The sequence below is a fragment of the Fundulus heteroclitus genome, chromosome 14 (genome assembly GCF_011125445.2).
Source record: "Fundulus heteroclitus isolate FHET01 chromosome 14, MU-UCD_Fhet_4.1, whole genome shotgun sequence".
Lineage (NCBI taxonomy): Eukaryota > Metazoa > Chordata > Actinopteri > Cyprinodontiformes > Fundulidae > Fundulus > Fundulus heteroclitus.
In genome coordinates this window covers 23,746,526-23,761,371 of record NC_046374.1, presented here as the reverse complement: position 1 = coordinate 23,761,371, position 14,846 = coordinate 23,746,526, and the positions used below count along the sequence as shown (strand labels likewise).

Below are 14,846 nucleotides of genomic sequence, written 5' to 3'. Positions count from 1 at the left end.
CTGCGCATGCTGGTCGCTTTGTGGTCTTGAACCGTTCAGACAGAAGTCTGATGATGGCCGCGTTTAATAGTAGTATGAACGGCCACCTAACAAAACAAAAAAAGATTTCACATCAAAATATGAATTGAGCAACACCTCTGCGGTGTAAGCATAGTCTTAGTGAGGACGCAGGCAGCAGCATGCTGGATCAGCTGCAGCTGTCTGATGCACTTTTTAGGCAGACCTGTGAAAACACCGTTGCAGTAATCAATTCTAAAAATAAACGCATGGATTAGTTTTTACAGATTCTGTTGAGACATTAGTCCTTTAATCCTGGAAATGTTCTTGAGGCCTTTATAAAGAGTTCAGTCATTGACTCCGATTCTGCCAAGCATACCTGCAGCTGAGTTTGATCCCAAACTGAGCTGCAGATGAAGGTGTTGCAATGACCCAGTCAAACCCAATCTGATTAAAAGGTTACGAATGGACCTTGAGAAACGGGGAGTAAATGTCGTTCCATTATTGTTGCAAGCAAAGAACACGTTTTATAGATGAAATTTTGAAATAAATGCAATCCAGAAATTAAATTTTGCAAAATTTTTAATAAAAAAAAGGCTTTGAGAGTAACTTTGATGTTTTCTCAGATTTAATTTCGTCCAAGGGGGGAAAAAAATCAGATTTTTTTTTTTTTCAAATTGTATTTTTTTTTCAAATTTCTCTTTTCAGATTGAGTTTTTATGAATTGCATTCTTTTCAAATTCTGGTTTACAGATAACATTCTCTTCACTTCTTGCTCTTGAAGCACATTGACCAATAGAAATGTTGTTGCTAATGTCCATGCAGACCAATGGAAATGTGTCTTTGCTCCTCACTCTAGAGCAAAGCCCGCCCCCAGAAGTGAAGAGAATGTGATCTGTAAAATGCAATTGGAAAATAATGCAATTTGTGAAATGCAATTTGAGAGAGAAATTTTAAAAAATAAAATTAGAAAATGTTAAATCTGTAAAAAAAAAAAATACTTAACTTGAAAACATTGAATCTAAAAAAAAAAAAAAAATGCTTAACTTGAAAACATTGAATCTAAAAATTTTTTTTTACTTTTTTGAAAAAATTAAATCTTAAAAGCAAAAGTTGGTCTAAAATTCTCTTTTCTGATTAAGAACTTTTTCAAAATTTCATTTCTGGATAGCGCTTTTTAAAATTTCCATTTACAGAACATGTTTTGCTTTGCTTTGCAACAATATTGGAACAAAATTCGCTCCATAAAGACAGCTCTGCAGAAACAAATGCCTGTAAACATAGATGAACTGAAGCAGGGCAGAAATTCCTCCCTGTGGTCACGTGGTTAATACCTACTTCAAGTTATAGCTGCTTTTTCTTTAATTCATAACAAACTTCACTTATACATGTCAAATGCAGGAAGAATAGCTTTTAGCTTATGCTGAAGCTAATGGGGATCCAAATAAAACAAATGTAAACCTTGTATTCCTGCTTAAAGTATTTGCCGTAATAAACTCTTAAAAGTCGACTGTTGAACATGGCTGAAATTATTCGGCTTATTTAGAGCAAAATAACTTGCATACTTGAGCTTGTTATCTAAATAAATAAATATTGCCAACAAACAATTAATTTCTTCACTCAGGCATGAGAAAATATAATATAGCAGAAATTAATAACTCCCACTCTGCTGTTGAGTGTGAATCATCACAGGCAGCAGTGGAAAAAGCATAAAAAGTCTGGTTTAGCCAGCAAGCTAACTTTCTAACATTTATAATTGGGGTAACGGGTAAGTGTCAAAAATGTCACGGGCTGTACTAATCATTAAAGTGAGAACAAGTTCTCTGTCACAGGACACCGTGTCTGGGGCTTCAGTTTCATCCAGAGGCGTATTAGCAGCGAGTCAATTCTCACATGCATCACGCCAAGCAAACACGGTTTGTGAAAACGTTGTGCAAGATAAAAGCAGGTGAAACTATCACTTTTTGCCATATTCAGCCTCATTGCACAGCTGGCGTGAAACTTGAGAGAAATTAATTTCCCCTGTGACAGCAAAGCTATTATAAACTCAAGGAAAACAGGACAGTCTCCATTTTCTTAACATTCACATCTACCCAACAAGCGTGTTGCACTGTGCTGAAATTACCGAAAATCTGAGCAGTTAAAAAAAAAAAAAAAAATCGATGTGTAATCAGAGAGCAGATGCCTCAGCTGCTCCTTTAGAAAGTTGGATGCTTTAAACAAAACTGCTGCTGCAGCTAATTATTGGAGCTAAGTTTACTTTTAATGAAGTGTCGGGTTAAACTGTTGATCACAAACCAGTCTATTAAAATTTTCCAGGTGCATTTCAATAGATTTTCATAAAAATATTTAATTTCTGTAATTTCTTTTTTTTTAATTCCTTTAAAGCGTTTAATTCTGTTAACTTTGAGTAGCTAATAGCTTATACAAATAAGAAATGCATTTTGTCATTATATAAAATACTACATTATACATTAAATGATGGGTTTTCCATATACTGTAGAGTATATGTACTTAGTACTTTTGCACGCTTCTTTGCATTTATTACTGCATCAATAGCTTTTAAATTAGGTGGGTTTTCCGGCCTATGAAGCACAATGGTGTGTTCGCCATTATTCCAGGGTTTTTTACTTTTGGTAGGATGGGCGGGTGCAAAGTCCCGCTTGAAAACAAAATCAACATTTCTATAAAGCTCGTCAGCAGAAAGAAGCTTGAAAAACTCCAAAATTTGCTTTTATGTCCGTGGTGACTTGAAAAGACTTGTAATGAACACTGAGCAAGTCCAGTTCTTTTTCTCCTTAGCCCAGCTAAGATGTTTCTCACGTTGTCTCTGGTTGTTCAGGAGTCTCATTGTAACAGTTGTGAGCCATAGATGCATCTGTTTAGTGGCTTTTTTTGTCGTGAAGTTCCCCAAAACCCTTAAATGGGCTTTGCTTCATGATCCTCTCAACCGTGCAGCCAGCTGACTGAGTGCAGATGGACAGTATGTGAGGCTTTGCTGCAGAAGCATTAGACCGGCCCTTTCTTGAAACGACCACATCGCGTCTTTTTCTTACTATTGTTTGTCTCTTAGATGAAGGGATGGATTATACATGTTCAAGTACGCACTGAGTTTGTACACCTGCATTTAAGACAGTGGTGTACTTTTGCTTCTGACTTTCCTCGATAACTGTGTAACATTTCCACCGAATCTTCTCTAATCTGAAAAGTAAAAAACAAAGCAACTGGACTTGTTTTCCGTAGTCGAAGACGTTTCGCTTCCTCTCCAGGAAGCTTTCTCAATTCAAAAAGTCTGGAGTAATGTGGATTAACAAGCGTTATACTACTGCCCAAACAAAGGCCTTGTAATAATATGCAAATTGAACAGAAACCACGGTTTGATCGTTTTTCCAGAACTTACTAAAAACAGTTTAAAACTAAACCTAATATAAGAGTTGTAAATATTGAATTTTATTCCAAAAACAAAGTAAAAACAAAGCAACTGGACTTGTTTTCCGTAGTTGAAGACGTTTCGCTTCCTCTCCAGGAAGCTTTCTCAATTCAAAAAGTCTGGAGTAATGTGGAGTACCAAGCTTTATACTACTGCCTAACAAAGGCCTTGTAATGGTTTAGATAACATGCAAATTCAACAGAAACAGGTCCACCTCTTAGTAATGGGCGGTCGTTAAAGCCATTAAGCCAGCAGATTGGACTGAAACATGTCCACTCCTCTGTAACGAGGAGTTGTTAGGGTTGTTATTGGCTTGGCTTACAGGAACAATGTTTTGATCACCAGAATGAGGGTGAGAGTTAAGGTGATGATTGGCTGGAATTAATCCTATAGCTGTGTTGTAAGTTTTTGAGAGTTGGAACCTAAGGCCTCCTCCTCTGTTTAAGGTTGGTTTTTCTCTCTTAACGTAGACGGCTTCCTTCACACCCCTTTCAAACCATCTGTCTTCTTTGTCCACAATGTGAACATTTTGGCCCTCAAAAGAGTGTCGTTCTCTAATCTGGGCAGCAAGAAGCGCTGTGGTGAATATTTGATCTAAACTGGTAGCAGAAATGGAAGTGGGGAGTAGCATGTAGGAAACTGAAACAGGAAAGCAGGGTGGTGAAGGTAAATTGCTGACCAAACAGTTGCACTCACTACTTGCGCTTTTGCGTTGAGAGATGTGACTGATTCTGCGTTCCTCCAAATGTTACTACAATTACTGGTAACTTGTAGTGCAGGTTAATTGATAAAAATCTACTTGATGTCTATTAGTGTTTTAACACGTACCAGATAGCTTTAACATTGAAGCAATCTCCCTGCAGCCTGGTCAGGTGGGTAACATCCACTGTGTTTCATAGTAATACCAATGTCCCTCCCCCCCTGTTTCTCTCTTTAGGATATGGCTGGCTTGCTGAAGCCCGAAGCCAGCAAGCTTCTGATCGGCGCATTGAGGGATCGCTTCCCAGATGTGCCCATTCACGTGCACACACACGACACGGCTGGAGCAGGCGTGGCCGCCATGTTGGCCTGTGCTGAAGCAGGAGCGGATGTAGTCGACGTAGCTGTAAGTATGGACCAGCTGATTCTGAGTGAATGTGATGCTTAACTTGAAAATGTGAACAAAAAGTCGTTTTTTTTTTAAAGCTGGTTCAGTTTGCATTGGTGAAATGTCACAGAAAGATTGAAAAACCGCTGTAGAAGGGAAGGTTTCCCTCACTTTGTTCAATAAGTTCAGCCCAGGTAATTGCTATTGAGTTGCATGCAGTTTAGACTTTTATGTTTGTTTGCTCACGTCAACATTATAAACCTCTAAAATTTTATTAGTTCAAAATTCAGTAATAAATAGTTAAATATAAAAGTGAGTATTTATTGAATAACCACAAATACTAAAATAAAGATTTTAAGGTATTTTCTTTTAAAGTTGGAAGTTTTGGACTTTCTTCCCACTAAACATTAAACTATAAAGAGAAAAAAAGAAATTCTCATTACAATTGTACACTCCAAGTATATTGGTCTGGGGAGCATTAAGCGTCTTGCTTAAGGAAAGGCAGGCAAGGCAAATTTATTTATATAGCACAATTCAGTACAAAGACAATGCAAAGTGCTTTACATGATTAAAATATAGGAATAAAAGCACTAAGGACCCATAGTGGCAGTTTTCAGGGTTGAAAACGTATTCTTGCAGCCACCTTAGAATGCAAGCGCACTGCATTCTGGGAATTTTAATTATATCAACCCATTCTGCAAATACTCTATCACCTAAGCAGGTTAATTAAATCTCACATTATTTTACCTAAATACACAAAAACAAAAAAGTATATGTGGTGTAATGAAGGTCCTTTCTCTGTAGGTTGACTCTATGGCTGGGATGACGTCTCAGCCCAGCATGGGGGCCATTGTTGCCTGCACCAAAGGGACCAAATTGGATACTGGTGAGTGAAGTCGGAGACATTTCAACGTTGCACACAAAGTAGGACGCTGTCGGGAGGCAGCTTCCCACTCAATTAATTTTTCATGAAGACAAACTAATCTCCACTCCTGAAAATGAAAGTATGCAGGAGCTACTAAAATAGTAGTAGGCTTACAATATAAAAATAAACAATATACTTAAAAAAAACAGACTTTATGTAATTATTAAAATTGGTCTTTAGCCGTACTGAATCTAGTTCGAAACTGGTCTTTAATTTTAAACTGTTGGGGCCTAAAATAATAAATTTCCTATTCTTAGAGAATTAGAGAAAATTATGACTATTTGTAATGGCTGTTGTCTGGAGACAAAGAAATACTTGGTTATGTGTCATCAGCATAAGGATTGGTAAGAGTTTTTTTTTTTTTTTATCACTTTACAATCAGAGTTAGAGAATAAAAATGAACCGATAACACAGCCTTGAGGAACCCCAGTAATCTTTGTTCACTCGGATAGCTGCCAAATGACACAAAGGATTCCACATCTGCCAGGTAAACAAGGTCTAATCCAGTGTAGTGCAAAACCAGAAGACGGTGGTAAGTACGTTCTGATCAATCAGGTTGAAAACACCACTTAGGTTCAGTGAAACCAACCCAGAAGTTTCTGAATTATCACGTTTCAGATGTTTCTGATTAAATCTAGAAACGTCTTTATATGTGTGCATCTTCAACTAAGTGTCAGATAATATGGGCCCATCACATCCTATTATTGAGGAGCTGTTTTCAAAAGCTGAGGAAAATAATTAGAGTAAAGATGGGCTTCAGAGGTACTGGTCCAATTAGCCTGGAGTGGAGATGGACGAAGCACTGAAAGAGAAAAATATACCAGATAAGTTGCTGCACAAGAGCACAGCAATGCAGCATGCGAACGTCCTACGTGTAGGTTTGCTTTTTGTTTTAATTGGTCAATAAATGTACACCTGTGGCAAAACCCGCGCATTCAACACGCTATGTGACGCCTAAAGTTAAAGTTCTAATTTCAGAGGTGTATGCGCTCCTGGTTGGCAAGTAATAAACAGGAAAACATCCTGCATTCAAGTTCACTTCCCGAAAGTATCCCAAAATAATAGTGGAGTCTTAGTTTGGCCATAAGGTGGTAGAAGTCACCTTGTTGTTGACGCTGCTGATTGATGGGATGCATCTCATTGTTGCTGAGCTTCCTGCCTTTTCTCTCCCTACATCAGCTTGAAGAAGCAAGGCCAAGGTGCACCTTTTACTTGGTGCTCTTTCCATGTGGCCAAAGTTCTTCTCTGTACAGAAACGTGTAGCTGTGGAGCGTACTTCTGGTGTAAATTTCCGCTTTTAAAAGCACGCCCAGAAGCCGCACTGCTGACGATACGCGCCCGGTGTATTTCCTCCTGTAAACAAAATGCCTAAATAGGCAAGTAAGATGAGCACAGGTTGTGGCCCCACTGAGAAATCAGAGCTTTTCTTAACACAGCAGCAAAGCTGAAGGACATAAATGTGTTGTCCCATTCGAGGTCGCCGACTCCAAATGCCTGCTCAAAAATATAAAATCCAGCAGCAGCACTAACTCCTGTGTCGGCAGCACGGTTCATTCACCACATCCCACCAGGACACCTCTCAGGGAAGCACTGCATGAAGTGGTTGTAATTGTTTTTACGAGATACTTGTTGTGATATAAATGTTGGCACGTCCTTCTAATTTCATTTGATGGGATTAAATCCTTTTTATATGAAATGATAACTTTAAATCTACCCCGCATGCTTTTATTGCAGGCCGTACTTGTTGAGGAGACAGTTTGTTAGATCACCGGTGTTGCGCAGAAATGATTCGAGTCTTTCTGAGCGAAAGTCTGCTACTTAACGTGAGGGAAGAAAAATCAATCAGCAAATCAATGGCGCATTTGTAATTATGGCCCCGAGCTAGAGGGACCCTGCGTATTCTGCTGAGTAATAACGCACACGGGCCGTTATGAAAAGAGGAGAAGGAAGCCTGCAGTCGATAAAAACATTTGCAGCCATAAGCAAAAAATGTTTTTAAGTCATGAATCAGTTGTTCAGATAGTTGAAAGTAGAATAAAAGGAGCCGTTTTCTATACTAAAAGGCTCTTTTGTTGTCTTAGATAAAAACATATTTTGATCACAGACTGAAAAGTAAAACTTGTTGCCATGGATGGCCACTTCTTTACGCTGACAATCGGGTGGCTTTCAGGGGGTTTTGGGTCTCCAAGGCAACCTCTCTGTGATTATTATTTATTTGCTTTCCCAGTATCTCTCTGCCAGGTTTTATCTGCGATCTTTGAGCTCTCCTGGACCCCTCTGAGGAGGTCATAAGATAAATTTAGAGATAGATTTATGTCTTCTTTCTCCTGTGGGTTTGTCTTTTCTTTTGGCCACGGTGCGTCTGAACAGTATAATTTTCATGGGCTGTAAAAAAAAAAAAAAAAGCTTGAATCGCTTTCACTGAATACTCGGCGACCTCCACCTCCCACAGCGAGGGGCACCGAGTGGAACAGGTATGAAAGCAGGCGGCAGGAAAACTTGGGTCTTAAGCACTGGAGCAGCATGAACCTGGCTAAATTAATGAAAAGTGATGTGAAAATAGATGGTTATGTGGAGAAATGCTTTTGGGAAAAGCGGGTCGGCTCTGATCTGAAGACGATCTGATCCCTCATTTCCATTCCTCAGAACCTCGGGAAGCCGGGCTAATTTTGTTTACTTTCACTCTCTCCTGTTCTGTCCTGTACGCCGCTGTAGGTCCGGGTTTTCATCCCATTATGTGCAGTTTGGTAATGTGTGTTGCTTTAGGATAATGCATTGAATGAACAACTTGGTTTAGTTTAAGGCCCTCCTGTAAGCTCTGATAAGGTGGCCTATCTGTGCCGCAGGTAAACAGTTTTCCAGATGCCTGGACTTTTTAGAAACCTTTAATTATGCTGCCTAATCACAGGCTGACCCAGTGTCTTCTGAGGTCACTTGGCAAAATTAAACCAGTTAAACTGTGGTGTTTGTTGGGATCAGATGTTTTTTTCCTGTTTATAATCAGTGATGTGATTGCATACTCAAATACCGTTATAATGCAATAATCCAGTTTTGAATCATCATTGCATTTTCATTTGAGCCAGATGGAGGTATATTTAATCATTGCCATGTAAATGTGCTCTTCCCCCCCCTAAAATAAATTACTTTTATTTTTAAATTCTTAAAAGGTAAGAAGAAAACCCGCTCTGCGTTACATTTTTCCACGATTTCAGCCGTTTATCTGAATAATTTGGTCATTATGGCTTCTCTGGAAACAAATGTTGCCCAACTGTCCTGAAAACCAAACCTTCAGTGAACATTTGTTGTATTTTGACCTCTGCTTTTCTCATACCTGGCAACAAATTGCAATAAATGGTGTCATGTTCAGGGACCAAAGCTGGATTGAAAAGTAGCAACAAAAAAAAGCTGCAAAAAGAACTATTGATCAAGACCACTTTATAACATAAAGTCTGGCAGCTTGGAAGCAAATTAAACAGAAATTACGGGTAGTTTTAAACACAGGTTACACAATAGAGGACGTTTAAAACACTGGTCTTTAAAAGTAGTATTTCTAGCAAAAAACATAATTTTTCTCACATTTGAGGATGTTTTTCCCCCCCTCTGTCAAACCAGCTTTCTGCGGATGAGCAGCAAAACAGACAACATGATGTGCTGTCAATATTTCCAGAGGAGCGGCAGGGCTTTTTTAGTCAAACATAATACACCAATAACATTGGTGGAGTCTGTCCCTGCAGGTGTCCTTGCAACTAAATTGACTTCTTTGCTGGTCTCATTTGTCTCTGCAGAAATATTCAAACAATCGAGCGCGCAGAAATACAGAACTTTTTTTTGTTTTTTTCTTTCTCTGTCCCAAACCACGCAGCAACAGAGCCATTAAAACCTGCTGTGCTCTGACTGCGACTTGTGCTTTTAGAGGAAAACGTTTTTGCATGACTGCCGCCGCTCTCACCGTTGACACGTTTGCTCCGAGGTGAAGGCAGCAGGTTCATGTTCAGGCCGTGGAACAAATGAATATCCGCCAGGGCCACCGACGAAGCATCGTATGTTGCCGAGGCGCGGTTCAGTTTGGTGGCAGAATATCAATTTGAAACCAGGAAAAAAAAAAAAAAAAAGGATGAGGCTGGTATTCAGGTGTGAGAATTTGCCTCATTCCTACGTGTGCATATACGCTGTTTCCTAATGTGACCCTGGTTGACACACTCCTCATAACCTAATGCTTTTACTCCAGTCACTTTCTCCTGCTTTCCTCTTTTCATCCTTGCCTCACTTAGTGCCAGCTCCCTCCTCCATCTCCTCTTGCCTACCTCACCACTTTCGTAATCAAGCGCAGCTCTCCCTTGGATTCCTCCATACCTTCCTGACCTTTGCCTGTTTACTGCTTTCCTTCACTCCCACACTGCCTCTTTCTCCTATCTTGGCTCCAAACCTGTAATCATTGTTGTGCACCGTCTCCATCCCTCTCACTCTCAACTTTCGTACCTGCTTCTGTCATATTGTCTCGACATCCTCCCGCTCCTTCGCTCTCAATCTGTGACAATGCCATTAAGCAGCTTCTTATCCCCAGATCACTCCTACTGCTCATTTTCTTCCATTCTTAGAATATTTTTGCCGCCTAAATGCTGTTAAATTTGTTTAAAATGGGATTTTTGTGTACTCTGTAAGCTCCAATCTGCACACAGACTTGTGCAAATTCAAGTGTGACACATTCCCAGTTTGAATGATGATGCATATTAAAGTGGTCCTTGTGTTTGACTGCCTTCTCTTAGTTGCCTCATGCATCATGCATGGTTTTAATTGATGCCGCAACACTGCAGTCGATCAAGGTGTAGGAGTTAAAGACACACAAATCAGAACCAGAGCCAGGTTTTACTGCCTAGTCTGTTTATTTTTACATCGACATACATTTTTGTTTGTTTTTTTTTAGTACTGTGTGGCTGAGAAATGGCAAATATCAAAGCCGGAACAAATGATTTTTAAAAAAGATTTAAAAAAAAAAGGAAATGCTGTGTAAAAAAAAAAAAAAAAAAAAAAAAAAAAAAAACTTTTGAAATTTGATATTTACATACCATGTATAAAAAACATGACTTTTCCTCAATGTTTCACTTTAAATGAGACAAAAATATTCTATTTCGGCTCAGTTAGGATTGCCAAAATTGGTTCTATTTACTAAATAAAAATGTTTTATTCATTAGGTTTAAAAAAAAAAAGAAAAACAGTTTAGAAGTTTACATATATTTTGTAATATTCCCCACAGGCTTTTCACAATAATAGTTTAATAATAGACTGCAGATGTATATGCAATCCAATTTAGCAGAATACTCTTTAATATTATTCTGATTTGGTTAACACCTATTCATATATTTTGTTCTCTTGTCTAAGCTGAATTCTTTGACACTCTTCTGATGTTTGTCTGTGTAAATTAAGGTATCATATTTGCAGTAATATGTCAGTAAGTGGAATCATTTATTATAAAGATCGCTGATCCAAACACTGAACCCTGGGGAACTCCTATAAAACTGTTAGAATGATTCATAAAATCATGTCCACGCCTCAGTAAAAGAATAAATTATGCTGTCTGCAGCACTGAAATATAACCAAACAAATCTGGATAAATGTCAGGAATCTGAGACCATTAGAAGATAGTTAAATAATTGTTTCACTGTTGGCTAAAAATATTTAGCTCTTTCTTTAAGCTTGCTGCTCCCTGACACTGTGATCATGACGTCCCTTCGCCGTCTAAACATTAAGCTGAGCTTCGCTCTGCAAGTTTAAAGTAAAGCTGTGTAAATTGTGTGTGCGCAAGCAGAGAAGCAAATGGACCCAATTACCCACCAGCCTGGCAGACAGCTGAGTTTGAGGAGCAGCTACATGCACATTAATTTCACATTTATGCTCAATTTCTTTGCTGGGATCACCATTTAGGCACAGAAACACTTTGGTATTTATTTTTCTAATTTGAAATCACCACCTTGTCACTCTGTTGTTGCAATAGGTTTGTTTTACCCCTTTTGTTTGCAAAAGACAGTGAAGTGCCATTTGTGCTTGAGCACAGAGGCAGTTTTTTTTTCTCCCAATTAAAGGTGAGCAACTTACAGAAGGATGTTGCACAAAGGAGAAACAGATGGTTGACTAAATATCAGGAAGAATAGACTGGAATACAAACCAGTTTTTTAATCGAGCCCTTTAAATACATCTAAACTAGACACAGAAGGGTGACCGTTGAACTATTATATATTGCAAGACATTTAGAGCCACTATGAGATATTTAGTTGCTAAATATATAGTCGGTTATCTTTAAAAACTGAGAAATTTCACTTTTATATTGTTATGCATTCCAATCAATTTACCATTTCCCTCGACTGGCATGTGTGAGCTGATAAATTACAGTATTTTAAATGTGACAAGCTGTAAAATGGTTTATGCTATAAATGCTAAACAAATCAAAATGTTATGTTTTGACATAAATGACTGATCATAGAAAGGAAATATACTTTCAGCTTAAAAAAAAAAATCTGTTTATTTGGATTGAACTCGGCTGAAGTCGTCTTAAAGATTTCACATTTTATATTTGATCCTAACCACAAACTTCCTCTTCCGTTCTGGGTGACTTGATTTCCAAATCATGCAGAGCTCTGCAGTGATTGATTGATTTGCTGCCTTGTGTTGCAGGCATTGCTCTGGAGAAGGTGTTCGACTACAGCGAGTACTGGGAGGTCACCAGAGGCCTCTACGCTCCGTTCGACTGCACTGCCACCATGAAGTCAGGCAACGCTGACGTCTACGAGAACGAGATACCTGGAGGACAGTATACCAACCTGCACTTCCAGGTACAGTAAGCTGACACAGCATCTTTTGTTGTGTCATCGTCATGTAACACCAGTGGTTCATTATTCTTTAACAGAGATAATCCAATGAGCGTTTTCTAATTGCTGAGAACAGGGTGAGAGTAATGCCAATGGAAGTATTGGTTAATTTCAACATTTCTTTTAATAATGCCGGTACTTTTCTATGTATCCTTTACACTTTAAATTAATTTAGTTCAATTCAATTTTATTTATATAGCACCAATTCATGATACATGTCATTTTAAGGCACTTTTCAAAGTCAAATTCAATCAGATTATACAGATTGGATCAGATTTGGAAATTAGACACTTCCAAAGTGTTGCTACTTCAAATATTGAGCTTTAGAATTTAATATTATTAGTTTTCACTTGTTTAATAAAGATGTATAAAATACACAACATAATGGGCTAATTCTATAATTAAAACTATAATTTGAGGAAAATAACAAATTGTTTTAAAGTATTTAAACTGAAAGAAATTCAACTTTTATAAAACATTTCGCTGGTCTCTCCTGAGTTTAAAGGGTATGGTGACCTGATTTTGACATTTAAGATCTAAGGTTAATCTGAGGGAGCATTGGAACAAAACCAAGGTTCGAAACCAACTTTCCCTGTGACCAGAACCGCCATGATGGAACAGGAAAAGATTGTTTATTACGACGCTGATGTCTACTCATAACCACTCTTCTCTCACTCTCTCTCTCGACTGTAAGGACGTCAGATTTTCTCTTCTTACCTGGTTTTGTTCATTTCAAAGTGACTCAGAGAATGAACAGATCTCTTTTCTGGCTCAGTTAGCTGGATCTCTTTATGGTTTCTTACTTTGAATTTGGATGCGGTGACTTTAAGCACCTGTTCAAGAGCAGATGGATAAATTAAACATTTCTATTGAACAAAAGGATTTCTTTTCCCAAACGTTGTTGAATGTCATAAAGTGTACAAAAAAGAAAATATATTGCACCGAATCTAGACAAGATGATAGTCTCTAATTGGCTAAGTCTGTTTTTTTTTTCCTATGGGTTCTGACTTTGGTCTTGCTGTACGAGTCAGAACCACAACGCCTCTCTAGAAGTTTGAACTTCCTGGGAGGGAGCCGTCATGAGGATTGATGAGCCAATCAGGCGCAGGCTATGTTACTTTTAAACCTGAGAGAGACCGCAAATGTGACAAAACCGTCACTGCAGATGAATATCTGTCTGGGGAAATTGGCAAAACAAGTCATGTTTTCAGCAACACGTATTGCCAGGCATAATAAATGTATATTGAGCGTGACAGCTTGGGATCATTGAAAGATTTCCAAGATTCTGGAGTGCCATCTCTGCAGAATAATTGTTTTTTTGTGACTTAATCTAAAAGTCTTTAAGATTACTTTGGCTTTTATCCAGTTATTGCACATTCTTGGTGGGAGAACTTGAAAGTTATTTTCTAGAGCTGTATACCACTCAAAATACATAGACAAAGATGAGTATCTCAGTAAGCTAAAATACTGCTAAAATCCCATTTACCAATAGGCAGTGTGGTGATCTTCGAGGCTTCTGATGCTACAGCAGAAAATTATAAGCTACTGACTGGACAAATGTTAGTTGACTTCAATCGTTTGGAAAGGAGGGTGATAAAAGGATTGTATGCACTGCTCATTCCTGCTGTGGTTTGTTTCATTGCAGGCTCACAGTATGGGGCTGGGAAATAAGTTCAAGGAGGTGAAGAAGGCTTACGCCGAAGCAAACAAACTACTAGGAGACCTCATTAAGGTGAGACGCAAGCACAAAACTCCAAGCAGAGGTAACATAACAGCAAACATGTATGTAATGATCCTGGTTTGGGTGTGCAGCTTTGTCACCGTTTTTCCATTTAGGCGATGCCGGAAAAGCCTGTTTAGGATTTTCTGATTTCTCTTTTTTTTTATTTAAAGCTATTAGTCTAAATATAGTGCAGAGGGAAAAACAGCTCTGCACAGAAACGGTTTGCATTTACAACAGGCTGGTTCAATTCCTAAACACACAATTTGATCGGCAGTGCTCTGCCGAATGCACAAATATCACCGTGGTGTGGCTTTTTTTAATATTCTTCCACTGGCGTCTGTCACATTTTACTGTATCTGATGGAAAAACACATCTTACTCAGCTTGCGTGACAGCAAGTTCCCTCCTCACTAGTTTTAAATTCAGATCACACCCCGATTAAAGGCAGCTTTAGGCAAACAGAGGTGCACGGCGTAAAAACCAGAGTCCAGAGTCGTTTCAGCCCGTAGGGACGTCCAGATTTCTGTAAGGTTGTGACGCGCAGCATCAGCAGCACTCACAAAACAGGAAAGTTAGCAGAGTAGGGTCTGCAAACTTGAGTTATATGCCCAAAAAGGGATTTAATGTGCCACTCCGTATTAAAGCAACCAGTCTGCTCATTGAGTTCAGCCGGGATGATGGAGTGATATGAGCTTCTTTCTTCATTAACACGTTCCCCTGAGCTAAAACCACAGGATCACTGAAAAGATGCTCGTAGGTCACTTGATGGCTGGACTAAAACAGAGTGCAAATTAGATTCTCGAAAGCTAATTTTCATTCATT

General features: G+C 38.7%; 1 protein-coding gene across 3 annotated transcripts in view; it reads left to right on the top strand.

Annotated features, from left to right (window-relative positions):
• pcxb (pyruvate carboxylase b) overlaps positions 1-14,846 on the top strand; it is a 429,275-nt gene that overhangs the window by 369,626 nt on the left and 44,803 nt on the right. For all 3 annotated transcript variants that reach the window (XM_036146585.1, XM_036146583.1, XM_036146584.1), the window contains 4 exons: positions 4,365-4,532; positions 5,319-5,400; positions 12,109-12,266; positions 13,948-14,034. In XM_036146585.1, the coding sequence (XP_036002478.1) occupies positions 4,365-4,532; positions 5,319-5,400; positions 12,109-12,266; positions 13,948-14,034 (495 nt within the window). The remainder of the gene's footprint in view (positions 1-4,364; positions 4,533-5,318; positions 5,401-12,108; positions 12,267-13,947; positions 14,035-14,846) is intronic.